The sequence below is a fragment of the Canis lupus genome, chromosome 13, assembly GCF_048164855.1.
Source record: "Canis lupus baileyi chromosome 13, mCanLup2.hap1, whole genome shotgun sequence".
Taxonomy (NCBI): domain Eukaryota; kingdom Metazoa; phylum Chordata; class Mammalia; order Carnivora; family Canidae; genus Canis; species Canis lupus.
This window is the reverse complement of record NC_132850.1, coordinates 1,975,918-2,000,550: the sequence shown is the minus strand read 5'-3', so window position 1 is coordinate 2,000,550 and position 24,633 is coordinate 1,975,918. Positions and strand designations below refer to the sequence as shown.

Below are 24,633 nucleotides of genomic sequence, written 5' to 3'. Positions count from 1 at the left end.
TAGAGGTCTTGAGAAGTTCTCTTCCCCTTTCAGAATCTCAGTCTTCTCATCTGTAAAATGGGGATAATAACACCTACCTACCTCATAGCATTGTTGAAAGAGTCAAATAAGAACATGGATATGAAGGTAACTGCCTTGGAAAATGCTTATCCTGAAAGGACATGGCCCAACATGGAAAGACCTCACTGAGCATAATGTTCAAGGGGTAAAAAAAGAAGTTCCATGGTGGGACACCAGGGTGGCTCAGTGGTTGAGCGTCTGCCTTTGGCTCAGAGCGTGATCCTGGAATCCTGGATCGAGTCCCACATCGGGCTCCCTGCGTGGAGCCTGCTTCTCCCTCTGCCTGTGTCTCTGCCCCCACCCCTTCTCTCTGTGTCTCTCATGAATAAATAAATCTTTAAAAAATAAAAATAAAAAAGCTCTATGGTGTTCCTTTCATGAAGCCATTTCTTGCCATCTCTCTTGGCTCATGGGCAGGGATGACTCAACTCCTGGCAGTGGCAGAGGTAGCGCAGAGCTGAATTCTGTGACAGAAGAGAACCTGTTTAAAAGTGCCATTTCAGTGTATTGGGGTACAGGGAGCTGGTGAGCTATACAAAGGCCCTACAGTATAGATATTTGCAACTCTCTATAGCTAAGTAGACAGGGTTCGGGCGACAAAGTGAAGAAAGGACGACCTAATGGTGGAGAGTTCTTTAACCAGACAAGGTGGAATTAGAGAAAGAGGAAGAAGGATGAGCAGCTGAGATCCTGAGTTGATGTTCTTGTGATGGGTCATTCAGTTGAATCCAGTTACTTTTGGCATCTGCATTCTAGGCCAGTCTCTGTCCTGGGCACAGGAGCTGCAAGATGAGTAGGATGTGGCCCATGCTTGTGGCAGGAGTTAGGCACATTTCAATTCAGTGTGGTATTAGAATGTGAACCAGGAAATATTGGTGTGTTGTGTTGTTTTGTTTTGTTGCTATGTCCCCAGCACCTAGAAAGGTATCTAGTATCTAGTACGTGCTCAAGGAATACCTGTTGTGTGGATGGTATGTACAATGGTATGCTGTAGGGGTGGGGGGTAGAGGAGTAGCATGAAAGGAAGAGGTAACATTTGAGTTAATTATGGACAGATTGAGGGCTTTCTAGGGAGAGGAACTATGTTCTTGGGCCACACTCTGTTAGAGATGGAAGACCGGGTGAACATTATTTCGCAATGGAGATTCTTGGAATGAATCTCTTTGCCTTTCCTATCACTTAAGGGTGGCACTGAAGTTGTCCAAACTGGTCACCATGCTGGGCAGTGTACTAGCAAGGGGCTAGCAAACCTTGGAGCAGAAAGCTCCCACCTTGGAGCAGGGGTTGAATTTTGACATGAACTATTTATCCTCTAGGGCATCAGTATCATCTCTGCGGCTATGGAGGTGGCTACAAGGAAACTAGTTTCTTAAGTAACTCATCTTTATACTCATTGAGCATGAAGAGAGGGCTTAGTGTGGATAAGTAATGATACTTTTAAGTAACATTTTAAAGACAAATCTTACAGAATTGATATTGCTGTTTGAGAAGCCATCCCTTCAAAGCAGTTACAGAGGGAATATTGCTCATTTATTCACAGAGGTGCTGCTCCCATTGTTCCTTTTTTTTTTTTTTTTTTTTTTTAAGATTTTATTTATTTATTCATGAGAGCCAGAGAGAGAGAGGCAGAGACACAGGCAGAGGGAGAAGCAGGCTCCATGCAGGGAGCCCGATGTGGGACTCGATCCCGGGGCCCCAGGATCATGCCCTGGGCCAAAGGCAGGCGCTAAACCACTGAGCCACCCAGGGATCCCCTGCTCCCATTGTTCTAAGTGTCTTTGTAACTCTACTTTGGAAGAAAGGTCGCAAACCTATAGGGCACACTTTTAAATGTCCCCAGTGTTGGAAGAACTGCCTCTGAGGAAGCATTTTCTTTTTAACAGTCAAAAGTTATGTGGAGTTGGAACAGATAAATAGCAGCTCCAGAATCCACCTATTCTGTCCATACACATAATTGCCGCAAGCCTTTTTCACCTGGATTACTGGTGCAGCTGCCCAGATGACCTCTCCGCTGCCAGTACCTTCTCCAGTCCATTTTCCACACCACGTTATTTATAGAACAAACTTACTAAGATGCTGGGTGTCAGGTACTAGTCCAGATGTTTCAGGAACTCAGTCTGAGGAGAGGAAGATTTAAATAGTGCGACACAGTGTGTTAGGATGGGGGGGTCTCCTAATGAATAACATCTGAGGCAAGACCCAAAGGATGAAGAGTTAAGCAGGCAAAAGAGAAGAAGAGAGAAAGGAAGAGAGTTCTATGTAGAGGGAATAGTATGTAATAACTCACAGGAGGCAATGGCTAAAAGATCACCTGGAAGGTTGAACAAGGAAATGTGAAAAGAAGTGTCAGTTTGGAGAAGTCCTTCAGAGTCCTGTAAATCACAATAAGAAATTTGGACAAACCTAAGAGTGGTAGTAGTCACTGAAAGATTTCAAGTAGGACTCTCATGATCAGATAGATGTTTTCAGAATGCTCTGGATGTTGCGGTGGAGGATATTAGAGTAAGAAAGAGGTAGAGACTGGCCAGGGGTGGGGGGGCACAGTAGTGCTCTAAAGTGAGGGGTCAGCAGACCGGTTGGCAGGTCAGACGGTACTCCCTGTTTATCAGTGGCTCCTAAGCTAAGAATAAGAATGTTTTTTTAGTGTCTAAATAGTTGAAACAAAAGAATATTTTGTGATATGTAAAAAAATATATGAAATTCAAATTTCAGCGTCCACAACGCTGCGGTTTTTGGAACACAGGTGCACTTGTTTATTGATTGGCTGCTTTCAGGCTCTAAAGTTGAGCAGTTGAGACACAATCATCTGGCCTGCAAAGCCTAAATTGTTTGCTCTCTGAGAAAGTTTGCCTATTCCTGCTGTAAGCAAGAGATGATTGCCTGCACTAGTGTCAGGGCAGGAGGAATGAGAGATCTGGTTTGGCATTTAGAGATCTTTAGGAGGTGGAATGGACAAGCCTCCATCATCCTGCCCCAGCCTGCTGCCTCCTTCCTTCCATCTTGTCCCTCTACAATCCCTTTTCCACCCAGTAGCCATTTTTTAAAAATCTTGCCACTCCCTACTTAAAATTCTAAAATTACCCTTTTCACCATTGCCCTTAGGATAATTTCAAATAAAAATGTTCCTAATTGGAACCAGCCTACCTCTATAACCCAAGGTCTTCATTCTAGCCTTACCCCGACTACTTGCCTTCCATTTCCCCCAGGCCCTCCCCGTCGTCTTGCCTCCAGGCTTTTGCATAAACCTCCTCGTGCCTGGAGTCGGCACTCCCACCTTCTTCCCACCTCCACTCCCAAAATGCTTTGTGCTTTTGCGAAGCTGTAAGAGTGTTTGTGGGAGTTTAAATTTCTGCCTTCATCCTCAAGACTGAAATTCCTGTGTTTAAACGTCTGCCTGCATCCCTAGACGGAATTTAGGGCAGAGACTTGGGAGTTTCGTGCTGGCGCGTCAGGGCCCACAGGAGAACCCTTAGCATTAAGAACGAATGAAGGGGGGGGGGGGGGGACTTGGGCTACATCAGGTGGCAGCCTCAGAAATGGTTTGTACGAGGAGGACGGTAGTCCCCATTTCACACGGCTGCTGCACGGACAGAATGCAAGGAAAATGGCCAGCTTGCTCAATAAACGTGAGCTGCAGTGGAATCTGGTTTGTGGCCAATACAGAAAGACGTGCATACTTAACGAGACAGTTCTTAGAGGTACGATCGTGCAGGAGGCAGGTCGCCGTGGAGCACCCCACCGCCCCCCGCCCTAAATATGCTGAGCGGGGGCGGCCCGACGGACGGCACGGTCCCTCCAAGGTGACTGCTCCGCCCAAGCGGACGCTCTTTGAATGCATCCGTTTAGGCCGGTCCCCGAAGCCCTCGCTGTGCAGACCGCACACGGCCATTGCAGAAAAGACGGCTGTATCCGCAGCGATGGCCCGAGGTCACAAGGACCACATCCAGGGACCGGCGGGGGAGAGGCGGCCTCCCCTCCACCCCGGGCCAAGGTGTCGCCGCCTCCCCTTCCGAGCCCCCGGGCCAGGCCAGGTAATCCCGGCCCCGGCGTTGGCCGCTGCCCTTCCCCCGGGCAGGACCCAACCCTGGACGTGGGGCCCGCCCGCGCCGCAGCCTCGTGAAAGTCACGTTCACTCTGCCCGTCCTCTCGGGTACTCTATGGTTCTCGTGGTGACTCTACTCTAATTCTAGTTCCGGTCTCTATGGCGGCGGCGGAGGCAGGAACGGTTGTAGGTCGGCCGAATTAGCCGCCTGAGAGCCAATGAGAGCGGAGGAGTGATAAAGTGCCGGCCAATAGGGGCCAGGGGCTGGGGTCAGGTGGTGAGATTGACAGCGCGGCTGGCCACTCAGCGGCGCCCGGGGCGGGCCGAGCGCAGGGCTTATCCCGCCCGTCCCGCCATTCTCGCTAGTTCGATCGGTAGCGGGAGCGGAGAGCGGACCCCAGAGAGCCCTGAGCAGCCCCACCGCCGCCGCCGGCCTAGTTACCATCACACCCCGGGAGGAGCCGCAGCTGCCGCAGCCGGCCCCAGTCACCATCACCGCAACCATGAGCAGCGAGGCCGAGACCCAGCAGCCGCCCGCCGCCCCCCCCGCCGCCCCCGCCCTCAGCGCCGCCGACACCAAGCCCGGCACCACGGGCAGCGGCGCAGGGAGCGGCGGCCCGGGCGGCCTCACATCGGCGGCGCCTGCCGGCGGGGACAAGAAGGTCATCGGTGAGGGCCGGACGGGGCCGGGGGTGGGGCCGGAGGGAAGCCCGGCGGCGGAACCGTTACGCGGAGCGGGGCGAGCCGGCGGGGGCGCGCGGCCGGCGGGGACCCACTCGGCGGCGCGCGGCCGCCCCTCCCCCTCCCCCACGCCGCCGCCGCCGCCGCCGCCACTCGCGCCCTCGCGGACGCCGGCCCGCCCCGGTCCGCGTGCCCGGCCTGCGCGCGCGCCCGCCGCCTCCCGCGCCCCCTGCGGACCCCGCGGCCGCGCGCCCCTCCCCCCGGGCGGCCGCGCGCCGCCGACCGCGTGTGCGGCGGGGTCCCTCCCCTCCCCGGCGGCCGCGTGCGCTCGGGCCCGCACGCCGTTGTTCCGCCCGCCCCCCCCGCCCGCTCCCTTCCGCGTGTGCCCGGAGGGCGCGGCGCGCCGCCTACGCAGGCCCGAGTGGGCCGGGCGCTTCCCCTTCCCTCACGTGCTCCCCGCCCCGCAGCCGCGCCCGCCCGCCCCGGCCCCGGCCCCGGCCCCCGCCGCCCCGGGCCCGCCCGCCCGCCCGCCCACCCACGTGTGCGCGGGGCCCGCGCGCGGCCCGGGAGGAGAAAGGCTGTCAGGTGGCCTCGGGCCGCGGCGCAGCGCGTGCGGGGCCGGGGCGCCCGAGCGTGGCGGCTTTCAAGAAAGGACGTCTGGTAATCGTGGGTTTTTTGTTTCTGTGTTTTTCCCCCCTCCCCTCCAGCAACGAAGGTTTTGGGAACAGTAAAATGGTTCAATGTAAGAAACGGATATGGTTTCATCAACAGGTGAGATGACCGCCGCCGTAGCCTCCGTCCTGCCTCTTGCATGCTCTGCTCGGTGGGTAGGCGCTGCGGACTCGGAAGGGTGGAAGCGTGTGTAGCCTGCTTGCTCCGCGGTGGCGCGAGGTGGTTTTTCCTTGAAGGCTGCGGGGTTAGGGATCTGGACACGCTCTTTGTTTTGCAGCTGAATACTCCTCGGAAGTCCGTTTGCGAGGCTTGTTAGGTGCAGGGCCATTTAAAGGGCAAGCGCAGCGAGGGAGGCAACTCCTAACGGGGCAAACAGCAACCGGAGATTTAGTCTCCTCCTCGTGGGCGCGTTTCTCACCCTGGCCACCCTCGTATGCGGCATTGAAATTGGTGGTGGGAAACGTGCTGTGACCCCCCCCTCCCCCCCCCGTTAGTGCGTAGGGGCTATTTCCGACGCGTTAGCCTTTGGAGGTAACAAGACTGACAGTGCGAGGAGGTGAGGTGCTGTCATCTGGACTGTTAAGGTTTATATCGCCTTTGTTTAACGTTTCAATCTGTGCTGTTGTGAAGGCTTCGGATCAGTTTCACGTGAGGACTGCAACAGTTTTTATTTGTTCCTGCAGTCGCATCTGGAAGAAATCGCCCTTCTCCCGTTCTCAGTTGTTCTCTCCCCTACTCTTTCAGCCCCGTCCTTAGGACGAGTCTAGAATGGTTGTAGCAGCCGCGCTGCTAACGTGCGGGCACGCACTGTACTCTCCGTGGTCTCCCTTGCGAGCCGGGCATCATTTTCAAGATGGCTGCCAAGCCGGGCTACTGGTGCGGCTGCAGATGGGCCAGAGCACCGTGTGCTCCTAGCTCGTTGGCCTCCCAGGTAGGCGCCTGTCAGCGCAGCCGTCTCTTACCTTCCTACTCCAGGAGGCACTAAGCGGCCAGGTGTTGGAGAGAACACCTGCGAGTAAGAAATAATGCTGAATGCTTGTGAAATGGGCACTACTGCTAGAAACCAAGTGGGCAAGAGCAAGCTTCAAGACCTAATTGGCTGATGAAAAACCTTTCATTCCTCAACCGTAAAGTACCGCGGAAGTGTTCAAGACAAAATAGATCGTAAGCATTTATTTGATGGTCTGTTTTCCACGTCTGTAGTGTGGAGAAACATTTTGTTTCTTCCAGAATCTTTAGGAATTTTCCATCTGTTCATACACTGCTTTTGTGACAGGCCAAGGCTACATTTTTTAAATCAGTTTTTTGACAATAGATTACTAGCGATGAAGGAAGGGAGGGGGTGCTTGTATTTGGCCACTTCTTAGTTGATCTCTGAATATTTAGGATTTCCTTCTTAATTGTCTGATTCTCCTTACTGGCCTAACCCCTAAACCAATAGTTTTTAAATTAACGTAGGCTTGTCTTGGGAGGTTGTTTAAAAATGCAGATTCCTGAGTTCCTTCCTAGCCTGGATTCATTGGGTCTAGTGTACATTTTTAACAAAAATTCCAGGCGAAAAAAAAAAAAAAAATTCCAGGCGATTATGTTTTGTGGGCCATACCTTGAAAACACTGCCCTTAATCCTCTACCCAGTGTTACGCTGGTGTACACATTAGAATGGGACTGTATATTTGCAGCCTTTTCTGTGGCTAGATTGTAGTTTGCGCTTTAGAAATTTTACCACGTGCTTTATGTTTTGCTGTATCTTGTTAATTGGACATAGGTTATGATTTTTGAAGTGAACAATTGATAATCCAAGATAAAAGAATACTTTATTTGCATACTCAGGTTTTTTTATGAGCTGCCATTCCTTGAATATCTGTTTTCTAACTTGGAGTCAACCCAATTGGTAGTTCTCCAGGGCAAGTTAAATGTAAATTGACTTTCGATGATCCTTTGTGTGGACTGTCCTAACTTCAACTATTTTGTCAAGTTAACTGATTTAAATGCTTTGTGTTTCCAAACCAGTTATTTCACTGATTCGAAGGCTTTCAAGTCACTAAAAATGTTGACTGCATTTAAGTCCTGGAGATGTTTGCCTTGATTAAGGAAAAATGTAGGTCTTAAACTTAGTATGGTAGTTTGCAAGTTGGTTGGGTATGTAAGACACTGGGCTTTCGGTGGGAGTTGGGGAGAGGCAGACACTGTGCTGCTTCTGTATAAAGGAGAGAATAGTGTTTGAGATGAGTGCTGTGGCTATAATTTTAACCGTGGCATTCTGTGAATTACATACTGGTTCTTAAGATTTTTTTTAATTAAAAGATAATTTCTGTGTAAACTTTTTGATTTAAATTAACAATATGTAACAGCCTTATCAATTTTTTTTTTTTTTTAATTTATGATAGTCACACAGAGAGAGAGAGAGAGGCAGAGACACAGGCAGAGGGAGAAGCAGGCTCCATGCACTGGGAGCCCGATGTGGGATTCGATCCCGGGTCTCCAGGATGGCGCCCTGAGCCAAAGGCCGGCGCTAAACCGCTGCGCCACCCAGGGATCCCTCAATTATTTTTTAAAGTGTTTTCTTCAGATGGTTTTCTAGTATTAAAGGTGCTGAATAAGAGCATAGAGCTTTAACACGGCAAGCATTTTTGCTGCTTTTTGTTAGGCTGCAGAATCTAGAAATCCTGAGAAATTCATGGTTAGTCCTTCATGTGCTGTGCCTTAAACAGTAATTGGGTTACGTGACGGGAGGGGTTTATTTAATACCCCCTCCCATTTCTTTTCATTTTGTTATGAAAAGCTTCATTCAAAATTATTGAAGATGTCATTAGAAGTATGCCACAGGGGTTGGTGGTTTCAGGGTTTGATTCTCTGCTTTTTAAATCTGGAAACCTAATTTTGTCTTTTGCTTCCAGCTGTTGAGGATTAATCCATGCTCATCAAATCCATGAAAAGGCGTGAATCAGTAGCAATTTTTTTATTGGGACATGTGTATTTCATAGTGACCGCAATAGGAGTACTTGTGTGTTCTCCATAGTACTTAAAAGTGCTTGATCAATCATTCTAGGGTTTTGGGGTAGGCAAGGAATTTGGAGCACAGAGAATCCAGTAAGGCAGAGGACATAAAGTGGTGACCTATTAGCTGAATCTACCCCCATATGTTTTGTTTGGACTACACGGTGTCTTAAAAAGAATTGGGATTAATTAATGATACTTAAAATTGGGGACATAATCTCCAAAATACTCAGGTTACCAACTTTTTTTTTTTTAAGATCTGAGTTTTAGGGACACATGGGTGGCTCAGCAGTAGAGCATCTGCCTTTGGTTCACGGCAGGATCCCAGGATCAGGTCCCACATCAGGCTCCCCATAAGGGGAGCCTGCTTCTCCCTCTGCTTGTGTCTCATGAATAAAAAAAATATTTTACAAACTGAATTTTGGCTTTGGGGTCAGAAATCCCATGTAAATAGATCAGCTGGGTATGCGTATTATTACCGCTTTTAACTGGGGCATTCTCCTTATTTACCATAATAGGTCAGGCTTAAGTTTCTCATGTTGACTTCCCTTCCCTGCCTGGTCTCTGCATATGCATTTGAGTTTATTACCCATGGTCTAGGAAGAGATAAACTAAGGCAAGAAAGGGTTTAGCTATCTTTTCTTTAGGAAAAATACTTAGTAGTAGCTGTCAGGTTTTTAGTCTTCTGTTTTCGGGGTTCCCTGTGTATATATATTATGTAACTGATGTGAGTGACTCCCTTCATACAGTGGTGACATTAAAAAGTAGCTAATGTTTCTCAGGCACTTAAACCAGGCATTATTGTAAGTGCTTTACGTGAACTCTTAAGCCATTTAATCCTCAAAATCGTTGGAAGTGGTGGAAACAAGCTTCAAAAGATGTCAATATTATTCTGAGACAGAAGTTGAGTAACTTGCCCTAGGAAGCGTAGTAAGTGTCAAAGCTACGGTTTGAACTAGCTGCTATTACGCTGTCCCTGAAAATAGGCCCTAGTCCCCTTCAATTTGGTTGGTATCCACAGTTAGAGGTAATATCTTAGGGTGGCTATTCTTGGCCATCAAAAGACTTTTCCTAGGTGATACCTAGCAGTCGCTGGAACTCCTGGGTTCTGATTTATTAGTTCCCCAGACTTGAAAATCTTTCTCTTTGCACTGCCTCTTTTGTATGGTTCAGTAGCACTGTAACAGCCACAGTCCAGTTTGCAGGTTGGCTTTTCCAAATTAAAAGAACTGGCTTAATATAGCTAATGCTGGGATGCAGTTGAGGAATTAGAGGAGAGAACCTTTGACACTTAGCTCACTTCTGAATCTTTTCTGTCTTTATAGGACTTGCAAACTAAGAATGGGGTTTTTTTTATTTTTAAGGGTTATTTGAATAATATGTGACAGATACAGCCTAAAATATTAACTACCTGGTTCTTAGTTTTAAAAATTTGTAGACCTGTGAGAGAATGATTGCCGCCAAGTCTCTTGGGCTATTAAAATCAGACAACTTGATCACAAACGGTAAGATCTCTCTAAATATAGAAGGTATGGATGGATAATCTATACCATGATTGACTAAATGCTGTGGCACTGACTTGGTGATGTGCTATTAAGGAAGGGTGGGTGGGTGGAGGCATAAAAGTGATGTCTTAATAGTCCCCAAGGCATGCTGTATCCTTGGCAGTCTTGAAAGAGCCCTGTTACTAGTTGTAGGTTTGTGTAGAGGGTGTTTTTGTTTGGATTTCAGAACTGAAGCTCTTCAGTTTGGTACAGACTTCTGTACAAGGCACTTTAGGATTAATTTACATTCTGATTGTGTTAGCCATGGATCTTAAGTTGGCCAGAAGTCCTCCTAGTTCACCAACTCACTGATAGGTAAAACCTTTTCATCTTAAAATCTTCTGGAATACAGAACTAGCTATTTGCCTTCTGTTTTTCAAGTATTGGGGCTGTTTTTGCTGAGTTTTCCACCCTTCAGTCTTAGCCCTTGGAAACCTCTACAATCCAGCTCACTTGAGGCAGAATGATGGAAAATAATGTGCCTGTTGGGTGTAATAGAAAACAAGTAAAAAGATAAGTAGGGCTTATGATCTTTTTGGGGGGGGGGGGTTATGATCTTATAACCATCTACAGAACTTGGAAATTGGTGTCTTGGATGCTTTGGGTTATGGAGCATATATAGATGCTAAATCCTAGAGGGTTTTTTTGATTGTAGGATTAATAATTTGTGTTTGGGCAATTTAAGCTGTTAAGAGCGTGGTATGGTAATTTGCAACAAGATAATAGGATAAGAGCATTTAGTTATGGATACATGAGCTTTTATGTGAGGTTTCATTTAAGGCAACTGTGATTTGGCAAAAGTTTCCTAAAACTTTAGGACGCTAAAATCTTTTTTTTTTTTTTTTTTAAGATTATATTTATTTATTCATGAGATGGAGACAGAGGCAGAGACACAGGCAGAGGAAGAAGCAGGCTCTCTGCAGGAGCCGGATGTGGGACTCTATCCCCGACCCCGAGATCATGCCCTGAGTCATCAGCTGCTGAGCCACCCAAGCGTCCCCAGGACACTAAAATCTTAAGACAATTTCTGGATAAATTTAGTAGTGTAGGAGTGAGTTTAGTGCTGGCTACATGTTTTTTACCTTCAATTGTGCTACATTAGGAACTTTTAAGAGACTTTTTATTTTATTTTTATTTTTTTAAATATTTTATTTATTTATTTTTTATGATAGTCAGAGAGAGAGAGGCAGAGGGAGAAGCAGGCTCCATGCACCGGGAGCCTGATGTGGGATTCGATCCCGGGTCTCCAGGATCACGCCCTGGGCCAAAGGCAGGCGCCAAACCGCTGCGCCACCCAGGGATCCCTAAGAGACTTTTTAAATCCCAGCGGGATTTCTTTTTTTCTTTAGCATTTTCCAAACTTAAAAACGGTAACCCCTTTTTTCCTTGAGCCTCTTGCGGATTCTTTTTTCCTTGAAATCCATACTTATTTGGTGAATAAGGACAGTACTACTGGTTTGGTGAGAACCTGAGAGGTGGAATTTTTATGAAAACTTTTCAGTGTAAATAAGGCCCTTATCCAGCCAGAGGTGGAGTAGAAGAATACAGCAGAAAGCGTACACTTGGGTTCAGAGCAGGAAGACTGCTGTATGGAGTGATACGGTTGGAATATTGTGGGCCTGTGCTGTCATTAGACTTGTGGTTATTGCATCTGAGAAATGTAATTTTTAATTTGAATTTTAAGACTGATACCCAATTTAGTGTTTGTTTTGAACCACTTTCTCATGAACAGCTTGCGTTTGTGAACCTACTTTTCAGAAGTGTAAAAAAATAGAGCAGATTATGAAGGCTTAGTATGAAAAAAGAAATGTAAAATACTTTAGTGTTTTATACTGATTGTACATGTTTAAATGGTGAAACTAATTTAACCTGCTTTTACTTTTTTTATTGTGGCTACTAAAAAATAAATGTAGATACAGATTTCCCCTTGCAATCCAAAAGTAGCGCATTCCCATGAAACCTTTCAAGAAAGTGAAATGATGTAAAGTGAACTTAGTTGGACAAACATGTATCAAGCTTGCATTTTATTTCTTTTGGACCACAGTACTAGGCAGTGAGCTGCCAGTAAAATGTCTCTGGCAGCAGTATGTATAGATGGGCTTTGGTTTGATGATAGTGTGGTCTTCAGGTAAGTATTGTTTCATCCCCACTGTCCAAATAAGGCAACTCGCCTCAGATCATGTAGTTAGTAATGGGGATAGCAGCCAGAATTCTTACCTTGGCTCCAGTGGTTCTCCTAAGGAGCGCTAAACCACTGCTGTATGTATACTTCCAGGCTCTTTTCCTCTTCCTCCTCTCTGATTGGTAGGACTCGTAATATGTGGAAAACATACTGTAATAAAAATCCTTGAGGATAGACCATTTCTTTTTATTACTGGTGCTTATTAGCACAGCGCCTAGCTAGCTTGCTGCTTTTTTAAAGCTTTATTTTATGGGTTGGGGGAGGGACACAGGGAGTGAGGAGAGTCCTAAGCAGACTCCCTGCTGAGCAGAGTCCAATGCAGGACTGAGATTACAACCTGAGCTGAATCGAAGAGTTGGACACATAACTGTCACCCAGGCACCCCTAGCTAGGTAGCTTACTAGTATATTGGTCTGCCCAGTCCATAATTTTCTACCCTCAGTCAAGTATGGTAAAGTTAGAAGTATGCCTCTTGGTTCTCAGCTTATACCACAAAAGGTATGGTTCAGTACTAGGGATGTCTCTGTTCTTCTTACTGCATTAATAATAATAATGGGTCAACAAACTACCACTCAACAGCTGTTATTTGTATGGCTTGTGAGCCCAAAATAGTTTTTACAAGGGGGGAGGAGATACCTAGCAGAACTTTGATCTAATTACTTGGAATAGCTGTGTAATGCAGGTGAGGATGTAGGGATACTTATTTGTTGTCCTCCCAGAAAATGGAGAGACCATATTACTGTAGGCTGCTTCTAGAGCTAAAAATGTAATGATTTCCAAATTGGTCAACATGCTTAAGATCAGTCTATGGAGTCCAATTCTACCACTGAGCAGATGAACCCATACTTCATTTCCTAATTTGTAGAATGAGGGATTAATGATAGTGTCTACCTCAGGATTGAGGATTGAATGGTACGTATAGTTAAAGCATTGGAACAATATCTGGAACTGAAATCCTCAGTAAGGTAAGCTGTCTGTCCTATCTAATTTTTCCCATTTTGCAGATGAAGGAGGAGATCCAGTGAGGAGGAGACTGCTTTCCAAGGTTGCACAGCTGTTAATAGTGGGATGAGGACTAAAAATTGGGTTTTCTTTTAGCAGTACCTTGAATTTCTGCATAGTCACTTAAGTTGTAACTATTAGATCGATTTAATTAATCTAAACTGTAGTGTTGTTCTATTTTGGTTAAAACTGCGTTTTTTTGAGCTGTCACATTTCTTAAATTCCAGGTATACTTTGGCTATGGTAATTCCCTAGTAGGCTGGTTTGTTCACCAAGTACATGAGCGCTGTTGTCTGGCACATCATTAATGAGCCTGTATTGGTTCCCACATACCTTTGTACCTACAAAACCTCTCCTTAAGCTGTCTTTCATGGGATGTTTAGGTGTATTCCTACCTTGGACTTTTAAGAAGATAGTTCTAAGTACTAGATAAGTAGTTGCTAAATATTCTAATTCCTTTTATGATCTTGAAGTTTAAAAAAAATTTTTTTGGCTGTTTATTTTTTTCTTTATGAGAAACACAGGAGAGAGAGAGGCGGAGACACAGGCAGAAGGAGAAGTGGGCTCCACACAGAGAGCCAGACGTGAGACTCGATCCCAGGTCTCCAGGATCACGCCCTGGGCTGAAGGCGGCGTTAAACCGCTGAGCCACCTGGGCTGCCCTGATCTTGAAGTAAAAATTTTTGTAGATAGCTACTTGTATTTCTTTTTAGTGTAGTGTGTAGTGTATTGTATGTACAGTAGCTACCTGCAACTATATCAGAAGACATGTTGAATAGTCAGTGGCATCACAGATACCAACTGATAAAATGATGTATTGGCTACCTAGATACACAAGTGGCATTATCAGTAAATGAACTTTTCTCTATATGGAAGTCCCATTTTTAGTAAATTTAATGGATATTAAAACTAAAATACCAGATTCAAAACTCAAGTTATAATAAATGTACTTATAATTCTTTACCTAGTCCTCCAGCAAGCCTGACCTCCTCCTCACCCCGATAATGGCAAATAGTGCCCATCTTTGGAACAGTTTTAAATGGCCTATTGTGATCAGCGCTGCCTCTGTTGAGAGTTCCTGTTCTAGACTTTGCCCAGCTTTCCTTCTCTATTTACCAGATTTTTGTTGCATTTCTCCTTGGATCCTTAAGGGTTTGAAATTCAATCCCAGTGTTAGAAGTGAGAACTTAAGATTGATGGCTGTGGAACTTTGTGGGAAGCCTGTGGGCTTGATAGATGGGCCTTATGGCAACCATTAATTCCTTAAGTTTTCCAGTACTATTTATTTATTTATTTATTTATTTATTTAATTATTTAATTATTTATTTATTTATGATAGTCACAGAGAGAGAGAGGCAGAGACATAGGCAGAGGGAGAAGCAAGCTCCATGCACCGGGAGCCTGATGTGGGATTCGATCCCCGGGTCTCCAGGATCGTGCCCTGGGCCAAAGGCAGGTGCCAAACCGCTGCGCCACCCAGGGATCCCCAAGTTTTCCAGTACTTAACTAGCTTGTAAAGGTCCGTTTTTAATCACTTGTTTTGAATAGCTTTTGCAGTATTCTGGGTGTGTGTAGATTTTTCTTTTAAAGATTTAAAGTTCTGTTACCATATATGTCCTCATTTTACAATAATCCAAGCTATATGGATTCTTTGATGCATAGTTCAATAAGGAGCCAACAGTCAGTAAGCCAGTCTAGTTCATTGCAACTTTGGTCCTTTTGTCATTAAATATTAGTTATTGAGCCCATTCTCTGACTACTGGACAAAATGAAGAAGGTGGGGGAGGTCATTAAAGGTCTGGAAATGTTTCTCCTGTAAGTTTTTGCTTATAGTATCATCTTAACCCCACTGTCCTAGCTAAAATAAGCTCATCATATTTTTCCCCTCACTTCCAAAATCCATGTACCCATAAAGTTTTCCCCATTTTTACCTCAAAAAAGAGATCCTCAAATATTCCCTCACAAATGCCCCCTAGCCTAGGCTTCCATCAGTCCTGGTCTGGGTTTCTAGAGTAGTTTTTAGAACTAACTAGGCTCCTCTTGTATTTGAAATTTCCCTAATATCCACAAAATTTTTAACATTCGATGATGTTATCATGCCATACTTGTCTACTCAGAAGCCTTTGGTGTCTCTTCTACCTACATAATCATTTAGCCCCTATTCATTTTACCCTCCCCTGCTGCCATATGCTTCATGCTCTGGTCTGTTTGAACCCTGTTTGTGTTCAATTTGCTATTTGCTTTACCTCTGTTGATGACTTCCTTTCTGTCTACTTCTGGAACATGTTCTCATTTTCCAGTGAACTTCTTTTAAGGTTTAAGCCAAATGTTGTGCTATAAAATAGTGTCTGATACTGAATGTAGGGGTGTATGCATTAATAGGAAACTACCTCATTCATCTGTGCCTCCTTAGCTCTCCAGTACAATGCTTGTCACCACATTAATGATGTGGGTATTGACATGTCCATTTAAGGAGCGGTTTTTAGGTTCCTAACAAAAAAAATTGAGCAGAAAGTGTTTTCATGTACCCCATGCCCATACATGCAAACCTCCCCCCCGCCGCCCCAGTCAGCACCAGAGTGACATTTTATCCTTACCACATCGCCCAAAGCCTATAGTTAACATTGGGACTCTCACCTGGTATTGTACATTTTGAGGGGTTTTTTTTTTTTTTTTAGAGGTTTTTATGAAATCAAGGAGAATTGGGAATGGTGAGGAAGAAATAAGAAAAGGTAATAATGGAAGGAGATATATTATCTGAAATTAGTGTAACAAGGCTCTAGTAAGTGGTATATGCTAGGAAGTTTTGTTAACGTTTGGTAGAATAAGGAGGATAGTTGCTAGTCATTTAAACCCTCTTAATAGCCTTTGGCTTGTCACACTTAAGACATTTTTTTTTCTTTTTAATGTTTCTATAGTTAGTGAGATTACGGCCGTTGGCAAGTGCTTAGTCTTAAAAAAAATCAAAAACTATGTTTCTGCTTTAAGTTTCCTGGTGGCTGGTTGGCAGCCAGAATGTCTCTAACAATAGGAAAAATAGGGGGAAGTGCACCAAGAACCAAGCTTATTCTTCACCTTTGGCAACATGAAATGTGTTCCATTTTCTGACTTTTTCAACTTGGTTCTGTCTTGCAGGAATGACACCAAGGAAGATGTATTTGTACACCAGGTGAGTGCTTGTGTGAATGTTTAGAGTCCTAGTTTTAAGGGTTGTGACAAAGGGATGGGTGTTTTCTCAACTGTTCCCTGCAAAAAGGTTATTTTATCCAAACACCAGTTTAGCTCCAGTGCCTACTCTAAGAGTGGGAGTCTGCTTGAATGTATACATTGAAACATTGTATTGGTGGTTTACTTAATTAAAATAGGTGTTTCAAATAGGTATTTTGTTAATAGCTGTAGCTTTTTTAAATGAGGAAATGTGCTCAACTCACTAAATTTTGAAACCCAATTTCAGAGGAAGAAAAAATCTCCATTGACTAGTATTGCAGTAAATACACAAACTTTGAGGGTTTTTTTCAAACACTGTCAGATTTCACCTCTATGGTAAGGAAAAAATCATAATAATCCTGGGGAAATAGAACTAAGCCACAAAAAACATAAATTTGAAGTGGACTCTAGAATACCAAAGTTAGCTTGGGTCCTTCTGTTTAAAGTACTTTGAGAATTTCAGTTGACTTGGAAAATTTATAAATTCTCACTAGTTTGTGGTTGAGTGAAAAGGCAGTGTGACAAAGTTGACAATCACTCATTAAATAATTTTCGGATTGGCTTCAGTGTTTAGAGAGGGAAAAACTAACATGGGATGATCAGGTGCCATTTGTTTAGCTTTCACAAGTACATTTAAGAAAAATACTTTGAAAAATGAGCATTAAGCAATGCTTAATTTTATTAAAGTACATTTACTGCAGTAAACACTAATATCTCAAGCTTAGGTATCTCATGGGCTCTATTGGACTTCATGATCCTCAACAGGTTTGCAGTGGGTAGGAAGTACGTACACAGTTGTGTATGTGTGTGCACTGCATTTTTTTTTTTTTTTTTTTTACCGAGACTGTTGAAATATTATCTTGCATTGAAAATCACCCTAAGAGCTTCTTAACCACTTTTTTGTACTTTTTATCTAGACAACAAAAGACAGGTTTCACACTCGCACTGTTACTCAGGCAGGTGTGAGCTTGATGGCAGCATACTTCTCTTAGGAAGGGCTATATGAGGTTGGTGCTTTTGTCCCTGAGGTGTCAGCAGCAATCAAGGGAGCCAGATCAATCTCTAGTAATGTCCAAAACCTTATCAGATAATCATAGGGTCAAATATATAAAGTATGGAAACATTAGAATTCTAAACATAAGGACACCTGGCTGGCTCAGTCAAAAAAGCATGAGACTTTTGATCTCAGAATCATGGTTTTGAGCCCTACGTCAGGTGTATAGATTGCTTTAAAAAAAAAAAAAAAGTGAACCTTTAAAATTAAATCTTAAGCATAAGTATAGGGCTGCTCAGTGTTATTTTTAAAACAAATGTTTTATAAAATGGAATGCCAACTCCTTTGTGTTCCTTACTTTGGCATGTTCAAGGAATATGCACATTGAGGAACAAGAGACCGCAAGGCTGGTCGGTCTTCCTTGTCAGCAACACTAAATGGTTGGGGCACATATAGGGTGTTTTGAAGATGCTGACTGAAAGAAGTTTTGAGATTAAAATTCTCTGTACTTCTGCTATCCCCTATGACTGCAGGTAATTGAGAGTTGGCTATATATGGAAGGTATGAAAGCTGTGACAGTTTAGATGACAGATGAGATCAATTATTTGGCTGAATGCATGTCACCCACATGGTACTGACCCACAGGTGTCACCAATATGCTTTCCTCTTTATTTTGGAAGTGGTTCAACATTTAGTGGTTTCTTGAGACTTTGGATGCTCAGGTCTTAGTGTATCAAGGATATTGCAGTTCTGGGCAACTTAGCTTAATTGGCTTCAGCTTTGTTGATTGTCCTGTCTCCTATGGAATGGAAATGCATGAGTGACCCTGTAATGGATACCGCTGTGATGTATTAGAACATGGGATTTGGAGTCCCAAGATCTGGATTTAGAAAAGTCCATACTGTGCCACTTAGCTGTGTGACCTTGGGCAAGTCACCTAACTTTTAAAAGCCTGTTTATTTGTAAAAAAGGAGTAATAATACCTCACCTCATTTGTCATGAGGTTGACTAACACATGAAAGAACTTTATTGTATTCTACTCAACTCAAAAGTGAGGTGTTATTCTTCCCCTTTTACTTTGTTGTAGCAATCTAGAGAACAAGTAACAATGTGAGATTTATTGTATTTGGAGGTGGTAATAACCTATTATCCCATGTGGTCTGATAAAGAGTGGCGCATAGTCAATACATGTGAATTGCATTTGCATTTCCATTGAAGTACTATCACAGACCAGGTGGAAGGGATTTTGGTTGACATTTGTAATTGAGTTTGATATGGTTAACACAGGGACAAAGTTGGTTTTGTCAACTTTGAAGCATGCAAAACTAAACTCGCCTGTCATCTAAACTGGCCCTGTGTGGGGCTAGCTTCTACTATTAAGTGCAGTCTTTGGGGATAGATGGATATCCTCATTTTGTTTAAAGCTACACATGATGCTTTTGCAAAAGGCATTTTAAAAAAAATAATTGTTGTGTCGAGTGTTAAATACTTTAGTTCGGGAAAATAGTGGTAAAATGTTGGGGCCTTGTAAGATTAGAGTATTTTGGTTGAGGTTGGGGGTAGCATTGGTCCCTGTTTTCCTAAATTTATTGACGGTTTGGTCTTACATAAAGTTAATTTTAAGTGTATATCCAATCTAAAATAATATTGACTCTGGTACATTTTGAATGAAAAAGCACATTATTCTCCCCTGTTAATCTATTTTTGGAATGTGATATTACTAGACTGCCATAAAGAAGAATAACCCCAGGAAGTACCTTCGCAGTGTAGGAGATGGAGAGACTGTGGAGTTTGATGTTGTTGAAGGAGAAAAGGTGAGGATGCTTTTTGTGTAAAGGTTTGACTTCAGTATCGAAATGTTTTGGAGATCTCTATCCGTTAGGATGGTGGCTCTAATGTGGATGGATGGGTCAGGTGATCACATGAACACAGGTGCATCAAGCCTAATGTGCTGGCTGCAGTTAGAGGGCAATCTCTTCGGAACAGTGAGGAACTGATATTTAATCATTTCTATGCACCCCTGGCCACATAGACCCTTTGTTATTTGCTTTGTGTAAATTTTGTAAAGTGTACTTAATTCTGTTGTCACTGTCAACATATGATGGCTTTTGTAGGGTGCGGAGGCAGCAAATGTTACAGGCCCTGGTGGAGTTCCAGTGCAAGGCAGTAAATATGCAGCAGACCGTAACCATTATAGACGCTATCCACGTCGCAGGGGTCCTCCACGCAATTACCAGCAGAATTACCAGAATAGTGAGAGTGGGGAAAAGAACGAGGGATCGGAAAGTGCTCCCGAAGGCCAGGCCCAACAGCGCCGGCCCTACCGCAGGCGACGGTTCCCACCTTACTACATGCGGAGACCCTACGGGCGTCGACCACAGTATTCCAACCCTCCTGTGCAGGGAGAAGTGATGGAAGTAAGTTTTCACCAAAAAGAAAAGCATCAACAGCATGCAATAACTTTAAATAGAACTGCATTTTATGGATGTCTTCCCCTATATTGGAGTGATTAGTCTCATGGGGAGCATTTTTTTTTTTTTAACTCCTGTATGCAAACTTTGGATTTGTTTGGGTTTTTTACTCTATTACTGATTGAGTCAACTTGTCTTTTCAGGGTGCTGACAACCAGGGTGCAGGAGAACAAGGTAGACCAGTGAGACAGAATATGTATCGAGGTTATAGACCACGATTCCGTAGGTATGGTTTGTATTAAATTTCTCAAGCATATGTTAGGACTCAGCAGCAACCTGCTTCTCCTGCAGACTTTTTGAGTCATTTTATTTGTTAACGCTTAACGTTTTCTTTCATCAGATACCTAAGAAGTGAACCTGAAGTCAGTTATCTTTGAGAATGTGTTCTTTGCTGGCACTGGTTAAAAACAGCTTGTGTAAATGAGGTCTACTTTATACGGTTGTGGGTTCTCTCCCTCCCCCAAATGAGGGTATGGAATTTCAGTTTTTTCTGTCCTTGAACAGGTGAGAGAATAGTTCAACCTGTGTTATATGTTTAAGACCTTCATTGGGAGGGAGAAAGGTAAAGATAAGCATTGCCTTTAAAGCATTAAGGGAGTATGAAAACTGTACCTTACCATATATGAAGAATTTATGGTGTCACCCCCGACACCAAGGCCTAATTTTCCATTAATCACTTCGCAATTTAAGTTTTAAGAAACCCATTCTTTACTGTAAAAGTATCCAAAATACAATACAGAAGTCTTCAAAATACACTGTGACTCTAAGAGAGGTTTCTGGATACCCATACACCCATGTTTGCAAGGAAAGCACAGCACTGAAGTTTCAGAAATTTGGAACTCAGTTGAGATTGCACTATCTACACCAGTATATATGCGTTGAGGGTTTTGCAGTAGCCAGTGTCTGTAATTCTTGTTTCCATAGATGTGTGTTGTGTCCTCTGAGTTTCTATTTCATGAAAATGGCCTGCAGTTCTAGCTGATTCATTAAAATCTCCACCCATTGCTGGATGTTGGGGATCAATGGGGTTTTCCCTGTTGAGTGGGGAAGATTATTGATGCTGACAGATGAACTTTGTTGATCGTGAGCTGAACTATTGTTTAAACTAGCTTTTAATCTAGACCTAGATTACCTTGTTGAAATACTGCGTATAATACCACAGTATCATTTTTTACAGTGACCAGTGCATTTAAAATTGAGCTAAAATAGGCTCTCATGGCAGTCTGTTCTTTACATTCATGGGTACCAATGGCAGAAAACTTGGTTTACTTTTTTGTTATCCTAATCCTATAAAGATGCTTAAATTTTTTGCCTTGCTTCATTAGTGTCTTTAAAAATTGCACGTGAGTTTTTGTTGATGAGTGCTTCAGTTTTGCTGTTTGCCTTTTAAGTTAGATGTAGGAGTCTCATTTGAATGGATAGACAAGTTGACACTGCTAGATATAAAGAATGGGGTAATATCCTAATTAGGTTCCAGAGCATATTGAAAGATCTGTCACTAAGTGTAGCAGTTTTCACTGAAAAGGAGACCAATGAATGGCGATGAGAGGAGGAGTGGTGTTAAGAAATAGAGGGTGTATTTGTAGGCTGAAAAATGGCAGTAGAAGACAGTTGGCAGAAGGCGACTGTTAGAATTATCTCCAGATAGGATAGGATTTTGTGCAAAAGTGAGGGTTGGACCCTTTTGTGTGTAAGAAGCCAGAGTGTGTGGGCACTGGTGTGCTGCTAGTCAAGTCAAAAGGAGAGGGAGAGGTAAGAAGTGGGGGGAATTTGGGACAAAGATGTGGAATGAGCTCTAGGAATCAAAGGATAGAAAAATGATCACAAATCTAAAGTTGGGTCCACCCAATGTGATTGTCTTTCCCAGCCATTTTTGAGCAGCAGGCTTAGATTGAGCAGAGTTGAATTTGTCTAGCATTTGTCAATTCTGATGAAGATTCTGGGATTGGGATTGGTCATAATTTAATGGTGGGCTTTACATTCTTGGGTAAGAAGGGAGAAAAATATTAAAGAATGGGAGCTAGAGTAAGTGATAAAATCACTGGATTATAAGTCCCAGTGGAAATAAAAGAATGGGAAAACAAGAATGAATTAAACTACAAGAATAGGAAAAGGAGTGTTTGGAGAGTAGAATGCTTAAAACTGGGAGAACTCAGAATAAACAACTGGATAGGAGGTAAAGAACTTAAAATGCTCAAGTTATTTGAGTCTGTCAGGATAACTACAACAGGCAAAGGATAGTATATGGAACCTAGCCTAACATAAGATTTGAAAAGCTCAGAGTTTTAGAAAGAAAAGGGGAAAATTGACTTAGAAGCCAATGGTAATGACCACTATCTAATTCCAGACTTTTTCACTACTCCCTTCCACCCTCAGCCAAAAAAAAAAAAAAAAAAGGCTCTTGTGTCCATTAATTAATAGTCCCTCATTTCCCTCTACCCCACCCCCTGGCTACCACCATTCTACCTTTTCATGGGTAAATCTGGGTCCACTGCACGGATGTCTTATTTTGTTTCGTTAGTCAGCTGATAGGCACTTGGATTGTTGTCACATTTTTGTTACTGGTTATCATAAAATGGATATTTTCTCAGGTACAGAACTCTTTGAGTGGAATTGCTGGGTCACATAGTAACTCTTTAACATTTTGAGGAATTGCTGGGGTGTTTTCTAAAGCTCCTGCACTGTTATATTTACACCAGCAGTGTGTGAGGATTCTAGTTTCTTCTCCATATCCTCACCAACACTGGTGGTTTTCTGATCTTTTGATTATGGCCATCCTGGTGTGGGTATGAGGCAGACTCGTTTGGATTTGCATGTCCTTAATGATTAATGATTGCTGTGTATTTTGATTATGTACAGAGAGCGCCTCTTTTATTTTTGATGCCCTGCCTTTTCAGCATGTGCTTCTCTATCCATGAAGGATCAGTAGCACTTCTTCCCAACCCTGGTTATGCCACTGCTAGTGGTTTCATGATTAACTTTGTAATAGGTTAAGTTAGTCCATTAAAACTAATTTTAAATGCACATCTCTCAATTGACACCTACAAATCCTTGCACACTCATGTTCAGTCTGTGAAATAGGAACAAAGTTTGCATTTGTTTTTGATAAGCAGGCTAGATACAGAGTTTAGTTGACTGACCCAAGTGATAACACTGGTGGGTTGGTTAAAGAATGAAGGTTTTTCATTAAAAGTTTTTGCACAATGTTCATTCCAGGGGTCCTCCTCGCCAAAGACAGCCTAGAGAGGATGGAAATGAGGAAGATAAGGAAAATCAAGGAGATGAGACCCAAGGTCAGCAGCCACCTCAACGTCGGTACCGCCGCAACTTCAATTACCGACGCAGACGCCCAGAAAACCCTAAACCACAAGATGGCAAAGAGACAAAAGCAGCCGATCCACCAGCTGAGAATTCGTCCGCTCCCGAGGCTGAGCAGGGCGGGGCTGAGTAAATGCCGGCTTACCATCTCTACCATCATCCGGGTAAGTAGGCTTAGGTGGCCTTCTGCCTTCTGAGCAGAGTGGTGGCCATTCATGTAAGAGAAAATCCCAGGTCGTCAGGTAAGATGAGCCATTGTAAACTTGAGGATGTCTTTTACCCACAGTCCTCTTCAGGTTACTTGAATATCCTCTTTGGGTAATGGCAATTATCAGGGCATACTTGGCCTCTCAGACACCTCAGTTGTGACAGCTGAAGGCTTATCTAAATATTTCTTGAATATTAGGGCCTTTTGTCAACTGTTCTGAATGAATTCTGTGATTTCACCAGTAGGCTGAGAGTCTCACTATAACTTCATCCTAAGAAGTATGATGATTACATTGTATTTTCAAACAAAGGTGGGATAGTTCACTAGCATTAATAACCTGCATGGTGATGAGCCCTATAATCTCTTTGGGGAAAGTGGCAGCTTTGATATTATATCAGTTCTACAGTTAAGGAATTCCAGCTTTTTACCTGATACTGAGAGGCATATAATTTTGTCTTTGGCTCAGAAATTGTCATTTCCAGCCAGTGATACTTTTGGTTTATTTCCTCCTATTTTCCGGGTGACAGAAGGTCATCCAGAACCTGTAAATAGCCATTCTTGTTGCAGAGCATTGTGTCTGCCCCTGTTCGTAATCTGTGTCTTGGGATAAACATATAGGTTTGTTAATGCCTTCTTCCCTACTTAACTGATGTGATCTGGAGCAATTTGGGGTTATACTAAAAGAACATTGTAGTCCATTGTGCAAGATAAGCTTAATTCTTTTTTTTTTTTTTTTTTTTTTTTTTTTTTTTTACAGTTTAGTCATCCAACATGAAGAAATGAAGATGAAATTCCAGCAATAAGAAATGAACAAAAGATTGGAGCTGAAGACCTTAAGTGCTTGCTTTTTGCCCATTGACCAGATAAATAGAACTATCTGCATTATCTATGCAGCATGGGGTTTTTATTATTTTTACCTAAAGACGTCTCTTTTTGGTAATGATAAACGTGTTTTTTAAAAAAAAAAAAAAAGCCTGGTTTTTCTCAATACACCTTTAAAGGTTTTTAAATTGTTTCATATCTGGTCAAGTTGAGATTTTTAAGAACCTCATTTTTAATTTGTAATAAAAGTTTACAACTTGATTTTTTCAAAAAAGTCAACAAACGGCAAGCACCCGTTAATAAAGGTCTTAAATAATTGTTTTTGTGTATATTTTTGTCTTGTTTTAGTTTGTGTGTCCTTAGCCTTGGCCATAGGGCACTTAACTTAAATCTAGTTGCAAATAGATGGTACTCACTGGATTACACAGGGAAA

The 24,633-nt window shown here is 43.3% G+C and overlaps 1 protein-coding gene across 4 annotated transcripts; it reads left to right on the top strand.

Annotated features, from left to right (window-relative positions):
- The first annotated feature begins 4,472 nt into the window (after window positions 1-4,472).
- Window positions 4,473-24,529, top strand: YBX1 (Y-box binding protein 1). 4 transcript variants are annotated; one of them, XM_072771611.1, is made up of 8 exons: window positions 4,473-4,771; window positions 5,491-5,554; window positions 16,316-16,349; window positions 19,106-19,195; window positions 19,496-19,798; window positions 19,996-20,078; window positions 23,069-23,334; window positions 24,136-24,529. In XM_072771611.1, the coding sequence occupies exons 1-7, from the start codon at window positions 4,606-4,608 to the stop codon at window positions 23,301-23,303; spliced, it is 975 nt and encodes a 324-aa protein (XP_072627712.1). In that variant the 5' UTR covers window positions 4,473-4,605; the 3' UTR covers window positions 23,304-23,334; window positions 24,136-24,529. The 4 variants fall into 4 exon arrangements, with proteins under 4 accessions (XP_072627712.1, XP_072627713.1, XP_072627714.1 ...); XM_072771613.1 differs by having other exon boundaries at window positions 4,629-4,771; window positions 5,491-5,606; XM_072771612.1 differs by lacking the exon at window positions 19,106-19,195.
- Window positions 24,530-24,633: the final 104 nt, after the last annotated feature.

Bases quoted from the DNA above. Each gene is read 5' to 3' on its own strand.
- YBX1 (XM_072771611.1), top strand. From the start codon at position 4,606: ATGAGCAGCGAGGCCGAGACCCAGCAGCCGCCCGCCGCCCCCCCCGCC. The intron at 16,350-19,105 runs GTGAGTGCTTGT...TGATATTACTAG, and splicing joins AAGATGTATTTGTACACCAG to ACTGCCATAAAGAAGAATAA. The intron at 20,079-23,068 runs GTATGGTTTGTA...TGTTCATTCCAG, and splicing joins TATAGACCACGATTCCGTAG to GGGTCCTCCTCGCCAAAGAC.